The sequence below is a fragment of the Xyrauchen texanus genome, chromosome 20 (genome assembly GCF_025860055.1).
Source record: "Xyrauchen texanus isolate HMW12.3.18 chromosome 20, RBS_HiC_50CHRs, whole genome shotgun sequence".
Lineage (NCBI taxonomy): Eukaryota > Metazoa > Chordata > Actinopteri > Cypriniformes > Catostomidae > Xyrauchen > Xyrauchen texanus.
In genome coordinates this window covers 21642319-21668904 of record NC_068295.1, presented here as the reverse complement: position 1 = coordinate 21668904, position 26586 = coordinate 21642319, and the positions used below count along the sequence as shown (strand labels likewise).

The 26586-nt window shown below is 41.6% G+C and overlaps 1 protein-coding gene across 2 annotated transcripts in view; it reads right to left on the bottom strand.

Annotated features, from left to right (window-relative positions):
* Window positions 1-26586, bottom strand: part of LOC127661104 (vinculin) — a 74265-nt gene that overhangs the window by 9896 nt on the left and 37783 nt on the right. For both annotated transcript variants that reach the window (XM_052151675.1, XM_052151676.1), the window contains exons 7-18: window positions 24723-24813; window positions 23617-23764; window positions 21077-21230; window positions 19787-19962; window positions 19214-19404; window positions 16451-16650; window positions 15664-15792; window positions 6888-7037; window positions 5401-5509; window positions 4989-5291; window positions 4756-4880; window positions 2381-2563 (exon numbers count right to left, since the gene is read on the bottom strand). In XM_052151675.1, the coding sequence (XP_052007635.1) occupies window positions 2381-2563; window positions 4756-4880; window positions 4989-5291; window positions 5401-5509; window positions 6888-7037; window positions 15664-15792; window positions 16451-16650; window positions 19214-19404; window positions 19787-19962; window positions 21077-21230; window positions 23617-23764; window positions 24723-24813 (1959 nt within the window). The remainder of the gene's footprint in view (window positions 1-2380; window positions 2564-4755; window positions 4881-4988; window positions 5292-5400; window positions 5510-6887; window positions 7038-15663; window positions 15793-16450; window positions 16651-19213; window positions 19405-19786; window positions 19963-21076; window positions 21231-23616; window positions 23765-24722; window positions 24814-26586) is intronic.

Here is a 26586-nt window from a genome sequence, read left to right as displayed (position 1 = left end):
ACTTAAGTGTAAAATATTTATTTTTTCATCAGACTTATTCGTTGAGCATGTTAGGTTGGCATTCTGAATAACAAGTTGACTCTGGCATTGTTGATGGGCACTGCATATGATGACATACAGTATGATGCAGGTTCAGATGTTGAACTTTGTTGCATTTGGTAAGACAGTGGTCACTCTTAATTATTCATGTTGGCTGCCATGTCGATGGAAAAACAAATCATGCATATTCCTATTACTGAGTCTTTATTATAAATATGATGTGAAGACCTACTGATTGTAGACTTTCTACATCTGTTTGTTTAGTATGTTGTTTTAACAAGAGTGTTGTACAGTAGCTAGCATGACCTGTAATGTCTCTTGTATGCAATGCATGGCTTATTTGTATTGAATACATAGCATAGCAGAAGAGAGAGTGGCAGTGAGAAAAAGTATTGCAAAAATAACGCAATGCTTTACTTTCCATAAAAAGTAACTTTTTCATTAATTAAGTTACTTTAAGGAGTAACGCAATATTCTAATGAGTTACTTTTAAAAGTAATGTTACCAACACTGCTCAGCATGTTGTATAGTCTCAGCCCTTCGTTTCTGTGTGTGATTGTTCTATATTGTGGCTGATTTATATAGATTGTATATGACAAATAAAAAAAATTGCTCGATTTGGTCGGTCAATTTTGACCATGAACAGAAAAGCTGTCGTTTTTTTTTTTAAACGACCACTTAGACTTATCGAGTCTAGTCAAAATGTTTTGTGTGTTCAGATGGCAAGTGAAGGAAGTCACCAAGTCTTGTACCACTCAGATAAAGGAAACCATTTTTATTACATCGGAAAAAAGTAAAAGTATAGGGAGATTTAATAGCAGTTTTCCTGGTGAACAAATGGTAAATGGTCTGCACTTATATAGTGCCTTTTTAACCTTAACGGTATTCAAAGCGCTTTACACTGTGACTCATTCACCCATTCATACACCAATGGCGGTAGAGCTGCCATGCAAGGTGCTAGCCTGCAATTGGGAGCAACTCGGGGTTCAGTGTCTTGCCCAAGGACACTTCGGCATGTGGAGCCTGCCAAAAGGTCCAGCAGCACCCACCATAATGCACTGTGAATGATGCAATCGAGTCAGTCTACCTACACCCTCAAACTGTATGTATATTGGAATATTTTGCAGTACATTTTAAATAAACTGTTTCTATACTTTTAATCAACAACCTAAAATCAATAGTTTTATATAGTCCAACGTTTTTAATTCCATTACTTCATTCGTACCTTTGTGTTTTTGTCAGATTTTCAAAAACGTTTTTGGTTCAAATCAAATTTGTAATGCTGAGATTCACCTTGGAGCTAGGTTCATGGCTAAGAACTTTTTTTTATGAAGGATTTTAGAGTATGCGCAGAAATATGCACATGAGCATTTGAACGCGGTCGGCTATAGTGCGGATACCGAATTGAGTCAGTATGATATTTTTTACATGGGTGGGTTTTAAAATATTAAACTGAGAGGAGATTCAGCAGCACCCCTCGTCACTCAGTTTGGGAACCACTGCTCTAAGGTCTGCATGACAAAGGTGAATGTCTGCAAACATAACTTAATACCTAAACAAGCAATAAACATGGGGCTGTTTGTAGACACAAACAGACAAAAAGGCCACGTTAACACACATAAGAGAGAAACAAATAAGACACAAGGAACAAGACTGAATGAACAAAGTGTTGTTCTAAAATACAACAAATAGCACAGAAACATCCACAATAAGACAATGACACAACTTAATAACTCAAACACACCCAGTGGGCTATTAATATGGTCAACTGATTAAATCAGACTTATTGCTTCTATCAGCTACAAGAGCATTTGCAATGAGCTCATAGCAGCTCAGCACTAGTTACGGTGAGTAGTATCTTCATATTGTGTCCACCGCGTAAGATATTTCCCATTAGTTAAAGTTAAAATGGATAGTCCTGTCTGCCTTTTTCAAAGCATTTTTGGGGTACAGCTGTGAAGAAAAATCATATATTGCTCCCATCTCTATGGTCACACAATTAGTGAATCTATTTGTTAAAACCGTAAGAAACCAAGCAGGCAAACACTTCTTTCATAGATGACAGTTTCTGTTTTTTTTTCTTTCCCTGAAATTGGAATCAGTGATTTCCAAATTTCAGGTAAACGACAGACAAAAAAAAAAAACACATATTCGAACAGATCTAGGAGATAAATTGCAGACTGGTACACAAAGCAATAACTACAAAATTATCTTTACCTCTGACTCGATTCTAAATACAACCTCACATGTTTTTGACAGGCTTCATATGATGTTCTCCCTTTAAAGTTATTTTAAATCTACAGAAATGTGTGTGCACTTTAAATGTAATAGGTTCACTCACCTTGCTTGACCATTTGCGGGCCTCGTCGTGTAGTTGCCTGGCAGCCACCATCATCGGCTCGCTCACCATCTCTCCGGCTTTCTGCTCAGGGAACTCCTCATCCTTCTCTTCTGGGGGTGGAGGTCTCGGGGGCGGTACCTCTTCAGGGAGGGGTGGTTTGGGAGGAGGCTGATCATCAGTGACCTGATAGAGGAGGAGAGACGTGGTAGTACATAAAGTACATTAAACAGTCTTGTGCCCATTAAACAAGCAATTGTTTAGTAATGACATTCAGGCTTTCCATTAATAATACCAGTAATAATAGTCATTATCATGTTAACAAACATTGTCATCTACAGGATTTGTAAGATATAATTAATTAGCAAGCATGGGATTCAGTGACGTGCACAGACCTTAGCAAAGGACATGGAGGGGGGTCATAGGGGCAATAGTGTTGGGGGGGGGGTGTTTGTGCTGTAGTAAAGAAACCTCCTCTTATATCTCTGCACTCTTAAAGGCACATCTGCTTAAAAGGGCACCTTTAAAGTTGTGAAGGGCACCTTTAGAATGGTATGGGGATTAACATTTGAATGATGAGATTAACATTTGAAATTAACAGAGCTGTATTCAACAGTTCGTTATGAACTCAAGCTCTATAAAGGTTTCCAAACAAAATGCCTGCATTTAAAAATGAAATCAAATATTTGTGACTTTTAGTCCATGCCTATTAGCTTTGAAGCCATCTATTTTCTACTGTTCCCATAAAAGTTTTAATAAACCTTTTTAAAAGATATACACATTTAAAATTAACCAAAAATACTGATGACTCATCTTGCACTACAAATATTCTTGTCCAATCCAATGCTCTCTAGAAAGCGAACTTCCCAGCCCTAATTGACCCTTTACTAAGCTCCACCCCCCTTGGTTACAGTCGCTCGCTCTGACAAGCTTAGCAAAATTTCCCATAGGAAAGAATGAATGGGAGATCGGCGTGGATGGTTCGGTTTTTGGCTAAATATTCTTTTAAAAGTGCCACTGGAATGGTGGGCTGGATTGAAGAGTGACATTGTAAAGCACATTTATCTGACCTTTTTTGTAAAAGTAATTAAGTTACACAGTAATTTGATTGAAAACTGTGGAGACTGTGAATCAGAATTGAGGCAAACGATTATCACAGTCTTTATCACCCTGAATTTGGCGATTACACACCTGATAACTTTAGTGTAAGTGAACAGAACTACTCATAACATCATATAACACATCACTATGAAGCCGTTTACTCTTTATTTACTATTGCCTCTACTAAGACCTGAATCATTGCATAAATTAATTAATGTTAATTTATTAGCTTTAGTTTACCTTGTACCCAGACATCAATGCTTGTGTCTGATTCGCTGTTTGTTCAGAGGCGTGCAGCGCAAGCCTGTCTCATGGAACAAGCGCATGAAAAGAGTTTTCACCTTTTTTCTCTGTTTCATTCGTCTAAAAACTGTCTGCAAGAATAATGTTGTCTATGAGAATGCTATAAATAATCTCCAATAATCTCAGGAGGTGCAGTGAGTTTTGTTTGCATTATAACTCTACAGGTTCAGTAATATAAATCTTTCTATTAAAGAAACAAAGATGGTAGTGATTCAATTATAAATTAATACAAGTCACATTCGCCTTGAACCTAAAATTGAGTTCCATTTTATTTTCTTTCTAGGCAGCATTAACTGTATTACCAAAATTCAATACAAACACAATTTAATAAGAACACACATTTGGCAGCATTATTTTGGGAACACAAGGGAATTTATTAGGCTTATTTATTATGATTATTGTCTTTACATTTATCATTTTCTTTAGTTCTTTTTTTAATTTTATCCCCTTTTCTCCACAATTTGGCATGCCCAATTCCCACTACTTACTAGGGCCTTGTAGTGGTGCGGTTACTCACCTCAATACGGGTGACGGAGGACAAGTCTCAGTTGCCTCCGCTTCTGAGATAGTCAATCCATGGCTTGCTGTGCACGACACAGCGGATCATCCATGCACCATTGAGAGCGAGAACCACTAATAAAATATATTTTATTTGTGACTATGTCTACCCTAAAAAACTAAACGCTTATCAGAGAAATGGTGCACAGCAACAGTTGCTATCTCAAAATCTAACAGATGCTAGGATAGGTAAGAAACGCTTTTAGGGCAGCGCTTAGCGAAGGGTCAATTCTATCTAGTAAGTAGATTTATTGCTGTAATAAAACTAAAGCCTGTTGGCTATTTAGAAAAAGAGGATGAGTCCTTCAACATGCCCTGCACAAACTTCCGGTTTCAATAGGAAATACATCAACACAGAACAGAAAACTGCACTTGTCAAGTTGTTTCATGGGATATTTAAGGCCTACAGCACTTACATGCAACTGATCAAGGTCTGGTGGTGGAGGTGGGAAGTCAGGCTCCTGAGGCTGGAAGGCCTCTCTGACTTTCCCCACAGCAGCCAAGATCCTGTAGCTAGAGTCCAGGAAGCTCTTTTGCAAACCTGCTCACCAAAGAGAGGAGAGGACAGATCTATCAGTAACAACTGGGAAGTTACAAAAAATTAAATCATTTGAAGCCAGAATACAACATAAATAAAATGAAAGAAAACCTGGATTCTGGATGTTTCCTGCCACGGCTTTAGCAGCCATAACCATGGGTGAGATTGTTCTACCAAGTTCTTCTGAAGCAGCTTTAACCAGTTCCCTGAATTTAGGGTCCTCAGAGTTTTCAACTTCCCGCTTGGCCACCAGAAGGACCCGGTTAGCCCGCCGGGCTATACTAGTGGCCCCCGCAACCAACATCTGAGGCTGAACGTTACCCATTGCCACCCGGCACTTATCAATGTCCTTCTTTATGGCCTCCTCTGATGCATCCAAGAGGGATTTAGTGTCAATAGCTTCATCCACAAGACCTATAATAAGGATAGGAGTATTTAATATCTGCAAACTTATAAATGTATTATTGAACTTCATGACATTTTCCCCTTTTCAGACCAATTCAGTCAGATGATAGGAGCTTACTGGTCATTTTTTCAATGTTGTCAATCCACTGATTCTTCATGGTCTCAAAGTGCTCGTATGCTGCCTGGTTGCCAGGGTTCTTCAACAAAATGCGTGCCGCAGAAGTGACCTGTTCATGAGAAGGGCAAAAGAGATCATGGAGATACATGTCAAACATATAAATCAGATAACAATAAAGGGGTTTTCTTGACCAAAGAATTTAATGACTTTCCTTGAACTTTCTGGTTGGTTGTGATTAATGGATAAGTGTTTTTATAATGTTTAAAATTCAGGATGATTTTGTGAACCGTTTTGTCCCATTCATTGATGCAAAAGAACAATAATCACGAATCACACAGCACTATGATTTAAGGGCATGTTTTACTCTACACAAAGCAAAATAAATATTTTAGAGCAGAGCAAAGAAAGAAAAAAAGTAGAAAATTTTATATCGATTACAGAATATTCGATGACTTTTTCAGGCCTGGAAAACACAATTTCAAAAATTCCCTGATATGTTCATGTTTTCCATGACCTAGGAGCCTGACAATCTACAGTATATTGCTCATTCTGGAAACCTTTAATGATAAAACATTTTAATCAAAAGGAGGAGAAAAACAAGTTTGGTGTTATAACTGTCTTGCACAGTGAGGGTGAGATTACAGAAGAGATTAATTAGCATTTTATTTTCATTTGTTTAATTTAATATTTAGTCCTTTCAGATGGAAACATTTATACATATAAATAATGCAATCCAAAGTGCATTTGAACAGCGATGAAACACTTTCTTATGATGTGTTACACTCATACAAGCAGACAGAGAAGTAAGTTTGGAGCAGAAGAAATAGAAATAAACCTTGTGTAAATTGTTAGCTTTACGCTAAGCTAAAATGCTATTTCTAGCCATTATACATGCACATGTTTCAAGACACGATCATATTTTTTAATCAAGAAAATGCATGTTGGATCCTAATTAATTTTTACTTGTAAGACCTTTGATATTAGGGCAAAAAAATGTTGTATTGTTTTCCTGTAAAAATATCTAAAATCCTGTAAACAAGATCATTTTGATTTGTCTTGTTTTACAAACAACACTGCATAAGATATTTAGGTTTTTCAGAGAATGTATTTTTAACATGTGTGTTTTGTATTACTGTACTGACAGAGTTTTAATAGTGTAAACAAGTGTGAAAACTTACTAGTGCTGAAGAAGTAATCCAAAGTTTTTAGAATACATTACTGACCTTGAATAATCGGACTGCGTTACAAATGACATTTTACAGCAGGTATTCTGTAGTCTGTAGTGAAATGCATTTAAAAAGTAACCCTCCCAACCCTGTCTGTATGTGAGCAATTTTGAGACTTGGTCTTGGTGCTAGTAGCCAGACTGGCTCTGGCTCAAGCACGGCATTACTGAAAGTAACTGTGGCATAAGCTCAGGAAAGGGCATCCACAGACATACAGTACATTTATATAAAAGCTGCCCTCGACATGACTTTCACATTTACCTGAGGTGTGAGATCCCGGGCTGATTTCACTGCCGCCTGAATGCCTTCGACTGTGCTCTTATTGGCTGTTCCCACAGCAGCAGCCTTGTCTGCTGTAGCACCCAGTCTGCTGGCATGATTCTCAAAATTAGATGCCCTTTCCACAAAGACCTGGTGGAAACAGAAAACGAAAAACTCTTATTGCATCAAGTCAACAGCAGATGTGAGGGAAATCTGAAATATTTTCCTTTGGGGACATTTGAGATGTTGATATATAAATCAAGTAGAGCTTTCAGAATTAACACACTAGCTCTTGAGTTAAATTTTAAATGTTTAACGTCTTATTTTTTCTTTACTGCGATTAATGCAATTAATTTGTTGACATAGATTCTCCGTGACAGTTCTGAACACTGATTGGAACAGAGTGGAATCTTTGCGATGTGTCAGGGGTCATTAAACTCACACACAACACACACACACAAACAAAAACACACAGATTATGACTTGCAAAGGCCCTGGGGAAAAATATCTCCAAGGGCTCCCCTTCACACAAAAGTTGTTAAGCAGGGGGGGTTCGTTGTTCATGCCCAAAAGGGTTTTCAAGTCGGGGGATCACCAAACAAGATCACCCATCCTTAAAGCCCAGGGTACCCCCGGGCAGTCAAGGGCTCCCTGATAGTCAAGGGCCCCTGGGCACTGGCCCCATTGTCCCTGTCGGTAATCCGTCCCTGCACACAACAGTGAATCCATGTCAATTATCAAAAAATGGAGAAAGGACCTCTTAACCATATTTTGTGTCCAAAACAAACCCAGATGAAACTTGAGATTTAATGTTACTTGAATTTGTGCAATATTAGTGCATTTCTATCTTTATATTGTGGAAGGCTTTGTTTGAAAAATATTAATAAAAGTATTATTGTTACATATAGTTTTGATTAAAAAACAATTGTAAAAAGGAACTAAAAGGCATTTTAACAGGAAGTATATATAGTCAAAATGCTGCACTTTAAAACTCATTAAATAAAAGAATAACATTCATGCGATTAATAGCAATGAAATATTTTAATTAGGGATGCACCGAAATGAAAATTCTGGGCCGAAACCAAAACCGAAAATCCAGGATGCACTTGGCCGAAAACCGAAACCGAAATTTTTACCTTTTTTAAAAAAAAAAATGTTGTGTATAATTGTATTAATTTGATACTTTTTCATTAATTTCATGAATTTAATTAATCTGAATTGAAAAACTACAAACCAATAAAATAAATCACACTTTTATTGAAAGTAGCACAACAAAATTGGACAAAAAATATATTAAAACCATATTAAATATTATTCTTCTTTCAGTTCTGTAAAAATCTAATTTTACAGATTTTACTAACAATTATCCAAATAATGTAAAGTTTTAGAAAACTATTATATGCAAAACAACAGTCAAGTAATGAACTTAGCTAGCATCTTTCAAAAAGTTTAAATATGCAACAGTAATTTTAATTAAAACAAAAAGGCAGAACACAGAATGGCAGAGGGCCTCTATTCCACTGATCTATATATAACTATAATATATAATTATATATATAGATCAGTGCTCTGTTCTGTTTATGTAAACGTGTGTACACTTTAAGTGAAAATGATTGTGCAAAACAACAGTAATTGAACTAAATCCAACCTCAACTGTAAACGACAGATGTATCCTCAAGTGAAGAACAAGTGTAATGTAATTGCTATACACATCAAATTGGACCGCTTTCTATTTAAGTACAAGCGACAGGTTCTCTTACGAGAGGTTCTCTCGTATTGCGTAAGCTAGCTTACGCTACGGGAAAGATTCATCTTTTCTGAGATATTGAAGCCAAAAAATTATCCTTAATTTTTGTATCCATTGTCAACGCAGTGCGGCAGCTGCAGACCTTGAGTGGGCTAGCTAGCGAGCTCATAGGTTGCTCTGTGGCAACTGCTGCAGACTATAGACGAGCTTGGGCGAACTCGCATCCAATGAGAGGCGTCCGCGCTCACTGCATCAAAGCCCGCCAAAATGGGCTTGACTAGAGTGCATATAAGCGTAGTTCAGTAGGCTGGAACCCTGATTTTCATCTCTTCAGCGAAGCTCTCCGCATCGCTGACCTGGAAGCCGCGTCGCCGTTCGAGGGGCATCTAGCAAGCGTGGACAGCGCTAGAAGAAGCCGGCCGTCTCAGCCACCTTCAGCCATCCTGCGAGCTACGCCATCCAACGACGTATCCTTTTATTCAGCAAGCTAGTTCTCACGAACTATTCACAAAAGAGTACGAGCGTCTTTTTCAAGATGCCTCGCTCCACTTGCGCCTCATGTCGCGCCCTCTCAGCACAGGAGACCGCCACATCATCTGCGCTCTCTGCCTGGGACTGGGGCACGCAGAGCTCGCCCTCACTGAGGGCGGATGCGATTCTGCGAGGAGCTACCGATGTCGACCCTGCGGCTCGACCGGCGTCAAAGAAACCGCCACGCCGCTTTACCCTCAGCCGCGCAGGAAGAAGCGCCGCTCACAAAGGCTGCCGGAAACTGTGGTTGAAGCGACTGCCTCGCCGGAGCCTCTCCCTCGAGCATCGCTTTCACCCTCCCCGCCCCGGACGCCAGCGCAGTTGCCGCCGAGCGGCCGCACTGCTGCCATCTCGGATGACGGCGGAGGATAAGGGCCGCTGTTCCATCATGGCTCCGACAGCGAGGAGTGGACAGGCTCCCAAGCCTCCTCCTCGGCCCAGGAATCCAGCAGGACCCGCTCCGAGTCGAAGGGGTGTTAACACGCCTCCTCACAGAGGCCGTCGACCGCCTCGGGCTCGAGTGGTCACCGCCCCTGAGCAGGCACCCAACAGACTCGACGGCTGCTTTCTTCAAAGCCATCGCCGCTCTACACCCGCGCCCGGGCCGCCCCTTCCTGCCGGAATTACATACGGAGCTTGCAAAGTCGTGGAGCGCTCCTTTTTCAGCCAGAACCCGTTCACACGTCTCCACCTCTCTGCGTCGGTGGACGGCGCCACTGAGAGAGGCTACTCCTCCATCCCCCGGTCGAGGACTCGATAGCAGCACACCTTTGTCCGCCCTCCGCGAGATGGCGTTCCAAGCCTGTGCTCCCGTCTAAGGCCTGCAGAGCGACTTCCGCCTATATTGGCGCGCCTATTCCGCCGCCGGCCAAGCCGCATCTGCTCTGCACTCAATGGCCGCTTTACAGATCCTACAAGCAGACCTTCTTCGGAGTGGGATGAGAAAGGCAGGCACCCAGAGGCTGTTACTGATCTACTGGCGCGACAGACCTCGCCCTTCACGCTACCAAAGCTGCAGCCCAAGCTCTAGGGAAGTGCATGGCCTCGCTGACTGTGACCGAGAGACACTTATGGCTAACACTAGCCGACATGGGAGAAGCAGAGCGCTCCACGTTCCTCAACGCACCGCTCTCTCCGACCGGTCTCTTCGGCTCCGCGGTGAGTGGCATTGTTGACCGCTTCTCAGAAGTCCAGAAAGCCACCCAAGCCATGAACCTCTTCCTGCGGCGTCGCCTATCTCCTCTGCAGGCCGCTCACGTGATCAGCCTCCTGCACGAGCCTCTTCACAGCGCCCAGTTCAACAATCTCAGACTTCTCAGCGTCGACAGGGCGGCCGCCCTCGATCAGGCTCAGACAGCCGCCGCAGACCGCCGCCCCAGCGGGCCTCGATCTAAGGTAACGCTGAAACCCGAGCAGCCGAAGTCTTCCTAACTGTGTTGAACAAACGCCGCGGCGGACCACCGTCAAAGCTTTGCCCCTGTCAGTCCCCTTCTCTCAGGCTACTACAGTGGTGAATTTAGCAGCCAACAAGCCGGTGACACTGCCCGCTTGCTCTGCACTCAAACGCCGTTTTCACGGCGACCCAAATAAATCTTGTAAAGAGCAAACATGTCTTATGTGTAGAAAAAGTGCCCACAACCCAGTGTTCAGCCCTACACACAAGCATAACACATCCCGTGCCCCTATCAGAGCACGCTCTCATAAAGCGGTTACTGAACCGCTCGAGCATCAGAGTCAATGAAGGCGCCCACAAATGCGTCTGCGCGCCCATTCTCTGCCCGCTCTGTCACACGACCAGCCCTATGTGCAGAAAATGTGCCCACAATCCAGTGTTCACTTCTGCACACAAGCACTGCATGTCTCGTGTCCCCACCAGAGCACGCTCACATAAAGCGGTTACGAACCGCTCGAGCGCTAGAGTCAATAAATGCGCCCACAAATGCGTGCGTGCGCCCATTCTCTGCCCGCTCTGTTACACGGCCAGCAACCATTCCTCTGTGTGTAAGTCCCGTGCTTAGCGATCACGTAACAGATGTGACTCTTTCCCCATTCATTCCAATCGGAAGTCACTCACAAAACAGCCTGTTCATGCTGTCTGCGAGCAATCATGCATGAACACACTAAACGTGCTCACACATTTTGTTCAGTGCTCTGTGTGCGGCAATCAGAGCTGAATTGGCCATTCACCTTCTAGCGTTACGCTTCAAAGCGTGGGAAGCTATTCCAGGGATATCCAAGTGGGTGTTAAGCACAATACAACAGGGCTATTTGCTACAGTTCGATCGCCGCCCTCGCTTCAGAGCGTGGCTCGAAACCACTGTGAACACGGAAGCAGCGTGCATGCTTCGTTCAGAAATAGCAAGCCTTCTGTGCAAAAGGGCCATAGAAAAGTGCCACCCTCTCTGAGCTGAGTCGGGCTTTACAGCCGTTATTTTCTTGTTCCCAAGAAAGACGGCGGCCTCAGACCCATATTAGATCTCAGGGTTTTGAACAAGGTGCTTGCAAAAGACCGTTCAAAATGCTTACAATCAGGAAACTCCTCGCGCATGTGCCTAGGGGACTGGTTTATTTCTCTCGATCTGAAAGATGCATACTTTCAGATTCAGATAAATCCCGTCACAGGCCATTCTTGAGATTCGCCTCGACGGCCAGGTTTATCAATACACCGTCCTTCCGTTCGGCCTGTCCTTAGCACCCGTACTTTCACGAAGTGCATGGATGCGGCGTCGCACCCCTGCGGAGTCAGGGTTTGCGAATTCTGAACTATTTGGACGACTGGCTGATTATGGCTCAGTCACATATGGAGCTTCTGTCTCACAGAGCAGTTCTCCTCAGCCATCTGAACAGTTTGGGTCTTGCAGTCAATTGGACCAAGAGCTCACTACAGCCTAGTCAGACCATTTCCTTCCTGGGAATAGAACTAGACTCCGTGGCAATGACGGCTCGCTTATCTACACAGCGCCGACGCCGTGTTCAGCGACTAGCCGCATCTTTTCAGATGAACAACCTCACGCCTCTGAAGAAATTCCAGAGAGTGCTAGGTTACATGGCCTCAGCAGCAGCAGTACTTCAGCTGGGTTTACTGCACATCGCCCGCTTCAGCATTGGCTAAACACCCGCGTCTCGCCGGGCTTGGGCCACAGGCCGCCAGCCCATCAAGGTGACTCAGACCTGCATATCAGCTCTGCAGCCCTGGACAGTGGCCGAATGGTATCAGCGGGAGTGACAATGGGAGCTGTATCTCGCCGAAAGTCATCTCGACAGACGCGTCCAACACGGGTTGGGGCGCGGTCTCGCGAGGGCTCTCCGGTTTTCGGCCTATGGTCAGTTCAGGAAAAGCTCCTTCACATAAATTGTCTGGAAATGATAGCGGTCGAGTACGCCGCGCGCTTTCTCCCGGTCATTCAGGGTCACCACGTCCTGGTCCGTTCGGACAACAGATCTGTGGTATCCTACCTAAACTGTCAGGGCGGTGTCAGATCCAGGAACCTCTTCCATCTGACAAAACGCATACTGAGTTGGTCCCAGTGCCACCTGCGCCGCTGAGGGCGACGCGACGTGCCAGGCCACCTGAACGACGGCCCGGACAGACTGTCCAGAGACAATATTCCCCAGGGGAATGGTCCCTGCACGCTCAAACAGTCCAGACGTTATGGCACCTATTCGGCAGAGCAGAGATAGACCTCTTTGCATCCAAAGAGAACTCTCACTGCCCAATATTTTTCTCGAAGCGAGGACGCTTGCCCAGTACTGGCCCAGACGCCCGCTTTACGCCTTCCCTCCCGTCTCGCTATTGCCACAGGTAATGCAGAGGATCAGGGAAACGCGTCACTCGGTGCTCCTCATAGCCCCGCGTTGGGAGAACCCCTGCACGGCCAGTCATGGGGTAAAAACGAGCTGGTCATCCGCTTCCTCAGGGGAGCTAGAAGGATGAACCCCCGCGCGCCCCCCATCGGTTCCTATCTGGGATCTTTCTATAGTTCTCGAAACTATGAAAGCCCCCTTTCGAACCACTTCAATCCGTGGATTTGAAATACCTTTCACTCAAAACCGCTTTTCTGACTGCCCTGTCATCAGTCAAACGCGTGGGAGACCTTCACGCGTTGTCTGTCAGCCTGCGTGTCTTGAGTTTGGACCAAGTGACTCCAAGGTCATTTTAAAGCCTAGACACAGCTATGTTCCCAAGGTGATCGGTACTCCTTTCAGAGCACAGGTCATTTCCTATCGGCGCTGCCAGCACCGGATAGCGAACGCGACGCCAATCTCCTTTGCCCGGTCAGAGCACTGAGATTGTATACTGCGCTCCGCTGCTTTCAGACGCCCGAGCAGCTTTTGCTTTCGCTCGAGGGCGCACCAAAGGTCTCGCCGCTCGAAACAGACACTATCTAGATGGATAGTGGACGCTATTGCTGCTGCATACGGCGTCAAAAGACCTGCCGTGCCCGCTGGGCATTAGGGCTCACTCCACTAGAGGCATGGCATCCTCGTGGGCATGGTCCAGCTGAATTTCCATTCACGACATATGTGTGGCAGCGGATGGACTTCCCTCCACCTTTGTCAGATTTTACAATATGGAAGTGCCCGCTCTGCAGGCAAAACTACTAGCGGTTTAATACGCTACAGCTTCCCTGGTGAGCTGCACTGATGGGACACATTCCACACAGACCGGCACCGCCGCTCTGTCGCTCCCGGCCCTACTATGTGCTTATGTATTACACAATCAATGACCCGCATTCTTGCCGGCCAATATTATTTCCCCACTCATAAGGGCTCCCCGGTCCCCCTTAATTCCCTGGGGCTCATACAGTGGATGCTTGAGCGCGACGGCGTTGACAATGGGTTCCGTGAGCGTAAGCTAGCTTACGCAATACGAGAGAACCTCTCGTAAGAGAACGTATCGGTTACCTAACGTAACCTCGGTTCTCTCTAGATGAGGGAACGAGTATTGCGTAGCCGGCCGTGCTTCGCGCCCACGGCGACTTTTCGCTTCAGTCAATGAAAACCAGGGTTCCAGCCTACGAACTACGCTTATATGCACTCTAGTCACGCCCATTTTGGCGGGCTTTGATGCAGTGAGCGCCGGACGCTCTCTCATTGGATGCGAGTTCGCCCAAGCTTGTCTATAGGCTGCAGCAGTTGCCACAGAGCAACCTATGAGCTCGCTAGCTAGCCCGCTCAAGGTCTGCAGCTGCCGCACTGCGTTGACAATGGATACAAAAATTAAGGATAATTTTTTGGCTTCAATATCTCAGAAAAGATGAATCTTTCCCGTAGCGTAAGCTAGCTTACGCAATACTCGTTCCCTCATCTAGAGAGAACCGAGGTTACGTTAGGTAACCGATACGTTTCTCTTCAAGAACAAAAGTTGCTAAACTTAAGCTCATCAAGAACATGAGATGCTGCACTGAACAGTCTCTCACTCTCTGTGCTGATGCTTGGGCAGATACCTGTGTGCAATCCGCGTAAGCAACGGAAAGTGGGCTTTGTTTATGCGACCGTAGTCAAGGTTATTGTCGCTTCTGGCGTAGTTCAGATAAATACGTCTCAAGTTGTGTTGTAGCTGCGCTAGTTGTGACATTTTCCTGTAGAATCTCTTGCTGTATTCTGTATATATATATCTTGAAAGTTCTGCTGAATAAACACTGCAGATCGCAAATTTGATGTCCTTATCAGAAACTTTGAAGAATTTCCACACCGCTGACATGATCGGCCTTTGTTTGGTAGCGCTGTGATAAGGGCTAGATCGATCCAAATTGAAATCTGAGCACTGAGGGGCCGGGCGAGGAGGTATATATTTTCGGCTCATATTTTCGGCCTTTTTTCTCTTTCGGCCGAAAACCGAAAGTGCCATTTTCGGCAGCCGAAATTTCGGTGCATCCCTAATTTTAATAAATTGGCAGCACTAACATTAAGTCAATAATGTTTTTGAAAAATTCAAAAAATGCAAAAGTGTGAGTCAGGGTTAGTCTATGTTAATTATAATCTGCTGTATATAAAAACAACAGAAGTTTATGTTATGTATCCATTTAGATAGCTAAGTATCTAAGTATCTATCTATCTATCTATCTATCTATCTATCTATCTATCTATCTATCTATCTATCTATCCATGTCCGACTCTTGGTGATGCGGTGGATAAAGTTCCTCAAACTATCCATCAGCAGAGTTGGAAGGAGTACATTTTCCGACTATAATTTTTCTTGATTGTCCAACATTCGCATCCATACATCGTTACAGGAAAGACCATCTATCTTTTGGGAAAATAGTTAATAAGGAGACTAAATAATGTGTTTATTCAGTTCTAAAAATGGCTAAATTTGTATTTGAGCATTATGGATAGTGTTTGAGATTTAATCTGTCGTAATTACAATCATTGAGAACTCCACATTTAGATAACAAGCTAAACATGCATTGGCATATTTGATCTGACAGTGCAAAACAACCACAATTGCCAAAATTGTGAGAGATCTCTCTTGCATCTTAGGCATGCTTCACTGACCTCCTCTCTGTTTGGGGCCTCAAGAGGTGCTGTTGCTGCCACAGCCAGAAGCTTAATTGGTGTGGTTGTATCACTGAAAACATCAGACACCTCCTGGGTCATTGCCTCCTGCATCTTTGCCTTCAGATCCTAAAAAAAATATAAGGAGATATTTAACTCAAAACAACAAAACATCTTTACATTTATTGGGAAATTCCAAAGGAAAATACAATATGTTGTCAAAGGTTAGGGGACACCACCTTCTAATTAACGGACATATCTTAGTGGTACTTCATATAATGAGATTCTTGAGAATTCTTGAGAACTTAAACACAATTCTCTAGAATGTAGCAACAGATTGGAGAGGGTGCTTTTCTATTCCAGTAAGACAGTAATGTCCCTGTGCACACAGCAAAGTCCACAGGGAATTTTTTTGCAAAGTCTGGTGTAGGAGGAGGACCAACTCCCTATTAATGCCAAGAGATTTAAAATAAAATACTGAAAAAGCACATATCTGTGTGTTGTTTGGGTGTTCACAAACTTTTGAACAGTGTATAACACTCGTTGAAGCAGGATGATGCCAACATTTTCCACCAGAGGGTGATATTGGCTTATATTCTACTGAGCTAAAAGCCCTCTGCTGCTTTGTGTACTCCAATCCTCTGTAGAGTCAGCAACTCACAATCTCACTGGCACTTCCCATCTGAGAAAATCTAAACATCAGATTATGCTTCTCACACATCTGCTGTTAGAGGGATACCGGGAATCTTTTAATAGAAAAGGGGTACACAATATCTGGCCATCTTACTTTAATTCCCTCCAAAAGCTGAGCGGCCACAGCGCGAGCCTGAGGACTCTCTCCCTCTCCCCGTGCTGCCAGATCTGCCAACTGCATCATCAGCTGCTCCACTCGCTCACACTTTGCTAGCAGCTCCTGTCTGTATGGCCCTGGTAGAGAGTTAGCCAGCCTACGGCCCTCTGCTATGAGCCCCCGTATAGCAGCCTGGCCTATAGACAGAGATAAGATGCTCAAATTCAGGTAAGTACACCTTGACAATGCTTTTGACATGCAGTTCACTGCAAACAAAAGGTGTTAAAAATTATAAGAGGTTTAACCTCCCTAACTCTGGGGCATTTTGGGCTGCCGTCTGCAATTTTTCACACTCAAATTTAAAAGCTCACCATTCACAGATTCTGTGGACAAATTGTCATAACTTGGTCTAATTTTCAGAAAACCAAATATATAACAAAAAGACTCAAATTGTTCATAAATAATATTGTATATTTACAATCTTATGATGAATAATATATGTATAAGCTGTTCGTGTCTTAATGACCGTTCCACAAGTGCATGTTCATTAATTGTTTATGGTTCATTAAACAAGCATGAAAAACATTGTTTAAACACTTTACCATAAAGATCTGAAAAATTATTTGGATTTTTACAAAATTATATTTAAAATACAGTATTCTGAAAAAGGGTTTCTTTTTTGCTGAGTTTACATATACACTGCCGTTCAAAAGTTTGGGGTCACTTGACAGAAATGTTTCTTTTGATTTGAAGGTGTATGCTTAAATGTTTGAAGTTAGTCTTATAGACAAATATATAATTGTACCAACATATTAATTTATTTCATTACAAACTACAATATTCATTTTTGAAATGGATGACTTGGACTACATAATAAAGAAAAGCAGCTAATAAGTGCCCAGCATATAGATGGGAACTCCTGCAATACTGTTTAAAAAGCATCCCAGGGTGATACCTCAAGAAGCTGGTTGAGAAAATGTCAAGAGTACATGTCTGCAAATTCGATGTAAAGGGTGACTACTTTGAAGATGCTAAAATATAAAATAGTTTTATTTATTTGATTTTTTTAGTCACAACATAAATCCTATAGTTCCATTTCTGTTCTTCTATAGTTTTGATGACTTAACTATTATCCTTAAATGTGAAAAATAATAATAATAAAGAATGAGTAAGCGACCCTAAACGTTTGACCGGTAGTGTGTGTGTGTGTGTGTATATATATATATATATTTATTTATTTATTTATTTATTTATAAAAATGCATGTTTAGCATGCATTTCCTGCTGTGCAGCATATTTTGTTCTGGACATCTAAGATATAACATTGGATTATTTTCACAAGCGAGCTTACAGGCAAGTAAAAAATTGCACATTTTCTAGAAAACTGTCTATGGTATGAGCATATATAAAGTTTAGCTATTTGGAGCTTACAGCAGATGCAATAGGTGCATAAATGAGACTGTGGCAGGGGGGGTGTGGTCAAGAGCCCATCCGGAGAGAGGGAAGCAGTAAGGGCACTTACACCTGAGCTAAAATATGTCTAACACCTGTCTTGAATTCCAGTGAGCACAGGGAGAGCGGATAAAAGACCCACGCCACCAACACTTGGGAGAGAGAGTCTGGGAGTGAATTAATTGCTAAAAATGAAAAGCGGTGTAAAATTGTAATAAAATATTTACCTTGAGTGGAGCTACTCGTGTCCTCCTTGACTACAGAACCCATTACAGAGACATTTGTATTTGATGTCTTACAGAAATCATATTGTGGAAATCTTTCAAACTGTCGTATTATTGTTACTTTGACAACAAAAACTATACAGTCGCATTCCTGAGAGAGAGGGCTTTCATTTGATACATAATATGTCTATTTAGGTGCTATTTGAAAGACTTTAATATTCATATTAATATTTTAACCACATTACCTCTAGGTGGCACTTATTTGTGAAGTGGATTATTTCAGATCTTATTTTGCTATTTTATGCAACATAAATGCAGAAGTGATGGTTGTCTATGAAAAGCTCAGATTGTAAGCTTTCAAACGATACCACGCCTGGTACTTGACTTATGTGTCTGGGGACTTGAACCTCCTTTTTTCGCCACATAGCGCCCCCTATTGGAGTGAATCTTTGTATGTCTCAGTATAAAATAGGCAATAAATGACTACTATACAGCATGTGCACTTTTACTTTTACAAAATGCTTAATATGAAATAAAAATACAATATGTAGTACATACTTGCTGTGCAAAGTAAATATATAAACTGGAACCCTGGACCTAAATGCTCCAGGAAGGTATCTCCAAAAGCAGGACTGAATATTTCTGGTCTAAAATTACACCATGACTTACTTAATGTCAGTCTGAAAGTAATATGAGCTGCTGTGAATAGGACACTAGACAGCTATTTATGGTCTGAAATATTGTAACTATGAAAATGAATACAACAGGGATAGAGGAATCAACGTCACATTACCTAAAAGGTCTAGAGTCAAGTTTCCAACTCCAAACAAATGAATAAGGCATTCAACATACCTGTGTCATCCTTTGGGATAAAAGAAATGGCCTCAGAGGACCATTAGGCTATACACAGACAAAGATACCATAACAGTAATATATATTTATTTAATTCAGTACAGAAAATGGGCTGCCAAGCTACTTTATTTTTTTTATTTTTTTGCCCAGAAAAACTGATCATGATGCCTCTGATTTAAACAGTAATGCTTTGCTTTACAGGGCTTGCATGGATCTGGGATGTTGGCACTCACCTACTCCACGATCATCCACACCAGGATTGTTGATCCAGCGCAAGGCCTGCTCCATTTTACCCTCTAGGGTAACAGCCGCCTTTGCGGGTCTCATGTTGGCCACGGCACGGTTAGTCTTTGCCTGCAAGTTCTGCAAAGCAGTGCCAATATGTTTGGCCAGTGCTCTAGCCTCAGGAGTATCACCTTTACCCCTATGGCACAGAAACAGTCCAACATTAAACATTTACAACAACCTTACTCGAGGATAAGACAAAATAAGAAATCCAATGCAGGTAAAACATGCCACTTTCCCTGTTGCGTGTAAAAACACTAAGCGTCTAACCAAGCAAGCAATCTTGGTTATATTATCTGATAAAAGATAATCATGGTAACACATTTTATCATTTGCCAGTAAGAGTTTATTATGTTCACACTTTTCATCATTTGCTGATTAAAGACACAACATTTTCAAAAAAATTACTGGCATGATTGATATCAAGTTAAAAGCCCGATTTTCAAAGCAATGATGAACTATGCATGTTCTTTAATTTAAAAGACTTCAACCATATGATCTGAAGGTCTGTAATTACACACATTTTACGAAGTTCAACCAGTCTTGCAGTGAGTCCTGCAATTTCACCGATGGAGCGCAGAATATCGTCTCGTTCTTTAGGATCTTCACACAAGTCAGAGATGCGCTTTGCCTCTGCCAGAAGAGCACGAATGTTCTCCTCCCCCTCCGGGCCACCGTTAGGGTCAGCCAGCCAGCTCTGTACAAAAGCACCCATGAGTAATAGAATTAGAATTTAAGTAAAAAAAATTTGCTTACGCACAATCATTTTATGATTTTAGGATTACTATTTACATTTTAGGGATGATCATTAAGATTTACAGTGTAATCTTGTGTTTCCATTAGAATTTTGGCAGACACTGTGCAAACACACATACATGATTAGCGATTGCATTTAAATTGTTACAATTTTTACAAAAATCTAAAATACAATTTGCAATTCCTTGAGAAAATAGTCCTGAATAAACTTACATGGATTAATGAAAGGAGTACAAATCAGTATCTTATACACTTAAAATTATATAATCAGATTAATTACCTTAAGTATAGTCTAAAAGATTATGTAATTGATAACACTTTTACTTGTGTAATTTGTAATCAGTATCAGATTACATTTAAGAAGTACTGTAATCTACCCAACACTGCTTCCTGAGGTTTATTTAGCTATATTAGATTACATTTTGACAACATTATCCCACTTTTTACATGGTTACGTACCAAATAATAAATAAATGGACATGAAATATTGATTACAAGCTGAAATAAAAAAGAAAGAAGAGACCACAGAGTACTATGAGAGACATGAAACTATCACAGCTATGTAGGGAATTGGTTGCCAGAGAATTAAGCCATTATTATTCAAAAATATTTTTACGTAGAATGCCAGAATCTAGTACACAGAGCCGAATCAGAATTAACATACTGGAGTGACACTCAGCACAAGGAATCAGTCTGTTATATAATCATTTGCTTTGCTGTTGTCGGAAATCATCTGTGGTTTTCTGTCAGTGCACTAACAAGTTCTGAGTTTTTTTGGTTATCAACCCTTTAAATACTTATTGCACAGCACATCACCACTAAATAACACATGTCTAGACAGATTTATATAACAGCCATATAGATGAGGATTTGTCTTTAATTACAAGTACCCATATGTCCTCTGGGATGCATATAAATATCTCTTAAATTCTTTAAAACTACTACTAGAGACTCCACAATTGCACAAGCACAAATACCAAAGTCTGAACACACAAAACCATAAATGGAGCCTCAGAGGATCTTTATGCTTCTGTTAAACCATCATTGATTTTGACCTGGGCAGTGTCAATTCTCTTGGTGATGGCCTGCTTGGCACTGGTTAGGGCCTCCAGTTTCCGAGCAGCATTCTCCACTTTCCCCACCAGAATATCCAGACCCTGAGCCACCTGCTGAGCTTTCTGCATGCCCATGGGGGTGGCACCCTGACCTCTGGAGAGACAACATAGAAGAATGGGGTCGCAGATAACATGGAAAATAAAAATGCTCATAAATGCTCATATACTTTTATTAGGATAGCAAAGTAAATAGGTTTTTTAAGTTTTAAAATGCAGTAAAAAACACTTCCCATAGCTTTTGTTGTTGACATTAAATGCTGTATGTCCATCTAGCTCAAAGAAAATATGACCAAGACTACATTAAATAAACCTTACATTTGGTAATGTGGTCGCCACTTGTAAATGTCCAATGTAAAAGCAGTTGAAAACCGCTGATTTGCATGATCACAAAACCAGCAAAAGTCATCATAGACATATAATGAACCATTTACATCTGGTATCAAGATGCGTCTCGGGCGATCTGATCACATGTGGTCAGGCGAGACACATCGCTGTTTACACCTGGTCACTAAATGCATCTCCTATGACCACTTGCATCAGTCATTATGTCAGTGTGCTACTTCGTGATTTATCCAGCAGCCATATCACCCTGCAGATCTTGCCTGGTTGCCCACTAATGCTAAGCAGGGTTGAGCCTGGAGAGTACCTGGATGTGAGACATCCTAGGGAAACCAAGTTTGATACTGGAAGTGGTATTAGGGAGGACAACAGGGCTTTTTCAAATTTTCAGATCGGACATTTATTTCCTTTTAAAGCCGTTCATAACTGGCAAAATGTATACTCTTTTTTTTTTTTTTTTTAACACAGCAATTGATTGATAGGTGAAGGGTGGAGCTCTGCTTCTGTCCAGGACGCATTCAGGGTGGATTAGCGTTTACACCTCAAATGCAGTGTGGTCAGGGGGGGTTTTTGACTACTGCATTATGTGTTTTTATAAATATATATACAAACACACACCGTTTACACCTGTGGTTAATGCAGACCACTTGCGCAAACAGGGTCAGAAACTTAAGAGATGCCAAAAAATGAATGCTCTTGGAACTGACCTAGAAAACAATGCATGACATTAACATGCCATCACCATTTGAACTGTATGAAAATGTCAGATAAAGAGCCTTAGTGTGTGAGAGTGATCTGTTTGCACTGGGCAGGCAGTGTGCCCTGGTAGCCTTCGATTATCCAGCACTTCAGCCTTAATCTGCTTTCCTTGAGTCTCTCTAATGAAGTCAGAGCCCAGTGTCTGATCTCTCACTCTCTGTAGCTCCAAGCATCCTTGGGCCCATACTGTACCGCAACGTTACTTTCTTTCCCTGCACTCAGCAGTCAAGGATATATGATCCCCTGAGAATTAAGATGGTTAACAAACAATATCTAATGTGTTTATCATAAAACCTGACACACTTTTTTTTGTGTTGCTAATTACAAGAGGTTAAAACCCCTGAGACACACCATGCAGGCATTATATGTTGTATAAAGAATAATGAATGTCATTATGAACAGTACGCAGCTGCATTAATGCAAAATTCACCTCACATGAGCGCTATAGGAACATGTGGGGGATTCTGACTCTCTGTGTGAAATGCTGAACTGAGGAATTTATTAGGTTGTTGAATCAGCAATATAATGGGCTGGTGATTAGCGGTGGGAATCAGCAGGGAGCTGGTGTTACAATGTTATACTGATATCTGAGTTGTGATATGATAATATTGCAATTCTTATGTTTAGTGTATTGCGATTCAAAACCATTATATATTGCAATCTATACTCAATTTCTTATTCATCTTAATTTGACTTAGGTGCTTTGCGACACGTGCTGAACTTCCTAATTCATCGTAGAGCCATAAAATTAACATAGGCATGTCAGTGTCAGTTAAAAATCCATTGTGAGGGAATAGCATACATGTATGCTGGTTCTAGTGTGTTTATCATTGCACAAATGCACCTCGGATGGATGGATGTATGGATGGATGGATGGATGGATGGATGGATGGATGTCCCACCCCCATGACGCACTCTGAATGATGCAAACGAGTCTCCCTGCACTCACAAACTACTTATATATTGGAATATTTCTCAATAAAAGTATACTATATTCTTTCTATACTTATACAACCTAAAGTAAGTAGTTTTATTTCCATAGTTATGTATATGCTTATGTCATTCGCAATGCTTCATGGGATTGTAGTCCATGCTTCATGAAAGAACGTTAAGTACATAGACTTATACCTTTGTCTTTTTGTCTGATTTTAAATTTTTTTTGGCCTTAAAACAAAGTCTGTAATGTTGCGATTCACTTTGGAGCTAGTTGGTTAATTATTTAATGAAGGATTTTATGAAAAGTCTATGGGAAAAATGAATGGGAAAAATATTTCCGGAACCCAGATGGCTGAACAAGTGGGCAGGCACTCATGCAATCTATTGCTTTCCTACAGTTATCGTTGTATTTCTATTTTCTTCAGGTGCACTGAAGGGGTGCGTACCTGGCACGCACATCTGACACCTGATCTGTCATCTGGCCCAGAGTCTTGGCTGTTCCCAGGATTTCTCTCCTCTCTTTCCCTGCGCAAAGCTCTCCCACTTTTCCTGCTTCATCCAGGATCTGATGCACTGCATGCTCTCCTGGGTCTCCTGTACAAGAACATCCACAGAAGCTGTCAGAGAAGCAAAGCTAAGCCACCAGACACACACACATCTTTAATCCATTTCAATAAAATGACTTTACATTACACAAATATTATGTTATACCACACAGGATGACAGGTTTAATTGAGACTTGGACTAGTTAAAGGGATCACATTATTAACTGTTTTAATTATTAAATTTTCAACATAGGTCCACATATAAAGTTAGTTTTGTCATAATTTCATTTTTAAAGACTATTTTCAAACTTTTCTTTTACCCTTAGAATTAAACCGGTGTTTTTTTGCTGTGTGCCTGTTATAGTTATACGTAAGCACCTTTTTCGCATATAAAATGAGCTACAACATTGGGATCCTTTGGGAGGATATGTTGGGTGGCAGGCAGGTAAAAGCACAAGGTTTGACAGACTTTCCCACATTTTACATTTACATTTATGCATTTGGCAGATGCTTTTATCCAAAGCAACTTACAAAGCCCTTGTTACAGGAACAATCCCCCAGGAGCAACCTGGAGTTAAGTGCCTTGCTCAAGGACACAATGGTGGTGGCTGTGGGAATCAAACTGACAACCTTCTGCTTAACAGTTTAGTGCTTTAGCCATCTACACCACCACCACTCCCTTTTACTCTTATAATTGGTTCTTATGATGTTATGAAATATAGTTTCTATCCTATTTCCTCCATATTAACGCAATAAGAAAGGTTGGGCTAAGTTTCTGAATAGCAAATAGGCGGGAGTATTTGACTTGTGGTTGTGGATACATGTGGATGGTCATGTATGCAGATTTGCGGAAATTTCAGAGTGGGACGTTTTTGCCATCTTAGTTTTTGCCATCAATAAATGATCCTGTTTGATTGGACTCATTTATTTCAAAATATTAAGGAAAAGTTGATAACGCATTTCATAACCCAAAGCAATTAATTATGTGTGTAGTCATTGCATGTTACCTGGTAGACCATTAGGGTCCCTCAACCAGCCTTTAGCTTGACCCATCTTTGACTCAATCAGTGCTAGCGCTCTCTTCATAGCCTCTGTGTCCTTCAAGGAGAAAGAATGGAATTAGTGACACAAATGAAGACAAACTTATTATTTATCATATGTGCCCAGAGAGCAGGATTTCATAGCAAGGACAAAAATGGTTACATGATTTTTTTCTCATATGAGGGAGTGAATAGTGAGGGAGGTGCCTCTGCAGCACAGATTGACACTCCCCTCTTACTTTAAAGGTCATGAGGAGTCTCTCCCTCTCTCAATCATACACACAAAGTGAGAGAAGGGACCACATAATCACCACTTCACACTCCATTGCACCATGCACACATTTAGAGGAGAACCTGTCTATGGCTGCAGTCTAAAGCGACTGTAATCTGCACAGAAATGCACTCAATGTTCACATTTTCAGAAAAAATATAAAATAAAGATCACAATATGGAAAGGCAAATGAAGGGTGCTGGTTTAAAATGATATTTCTCAAGGTCAAAAGCAATTACTAAATGTCCTACTTGTCATTCTTCTTCTGGACAAAACTTCATGCATACAATATAATTTGTGCTACAGACAAGAATGATACCTCAAATCGTTTAGCTTATTGAGGAGAGGTGTGCAATGGCTTGTCTAAGTGAACCAATTTAAGATTTTCACCTGACAGATGAAAAATAATCCCATACACTTCAATTGAAAAGGTTTCCAACACATACACTCAGGTCCATAAATATTGGGACATCGACACAATTCTAATCTTTTTGGCTCTATACACCACCACAATGGATTTGAAATGAAACGAACAAGATGTGCTTTAACTGCAGACTTTCAGCTTTAATTTGAGGGTATTTACTGAGCTGTCACTATCAGTGAAGCAAGCCATCATTAGGCTGAAAAATCAAAACAAACCCATCAGAGAGATAGCAAAAACATTAGCTGTGGCCAAATCAACTGTTTGGAACATTCTTAAAAAGAAAGAACGCACCGGTGAGCTCAGCAACACCAAAAGACCCGGAAGACCATGGAAAACAACTGTGGTGGATGACCGAAGAATTCTTTCCCTGGTGAAGAAAACACCCGTCACAACAGTTCACAACCAGATCAAGAACACTCTCCAGGAGGTAGGTGTATGTGTGTCAAAGTCAACAATCAAAAGAAGACTTCACCAGAGTGAATACAGAGGGTTCCCCACAAGATGTAAACCATTGGTGAGCCTCAAAAACAGGAAGGCCAGATTAGAGTTTGCCAAACAACATCTAAAAAAGCCTTCACAGTTCTGGAACAACATCCTACGGACAGATGAGACAAAGGTCAACTTGTACCAGAGTGATGGGAAGAGAAGAGTATGGAGAAGGAAAGGAACTGCTCATGATCCAAAGCATACCACCTCATCAGTGAAGCATGATGGTGGTAGTGTCATGGCGTGGGCATGTATGGCTGCCAATGGAACTGGATCTCTTGTATTTATTGATGATGTGACTGCTGACAAAAGCAGCAGGATGAATTCTGAAGTGTTTCGGGCAATATTATCTGCTCATATTCAGCCAAATGCTTCAGAACTCATTGGACGGCGCTTCACAGTTCAGATGGACAATGACCCGAAGCATACTGCGAAAGCAACCAAAGATTTTTTTAAGGGAAAGAAGTGGAATGTTATGCAATGGCCAAGTCAATCACCTGACCTGAATCCGATTGAGCATGCATTTCACTTGCTGAAGACAAAACTGAAGGGAAAATGCCCCAAGAACAAGCAGGAACTGAAGACAGTTGCAGTAGAGGCCTGGCAGAGCATCACCAGGGACGAAACCCAGCGTCTGGTGATGTCTATAA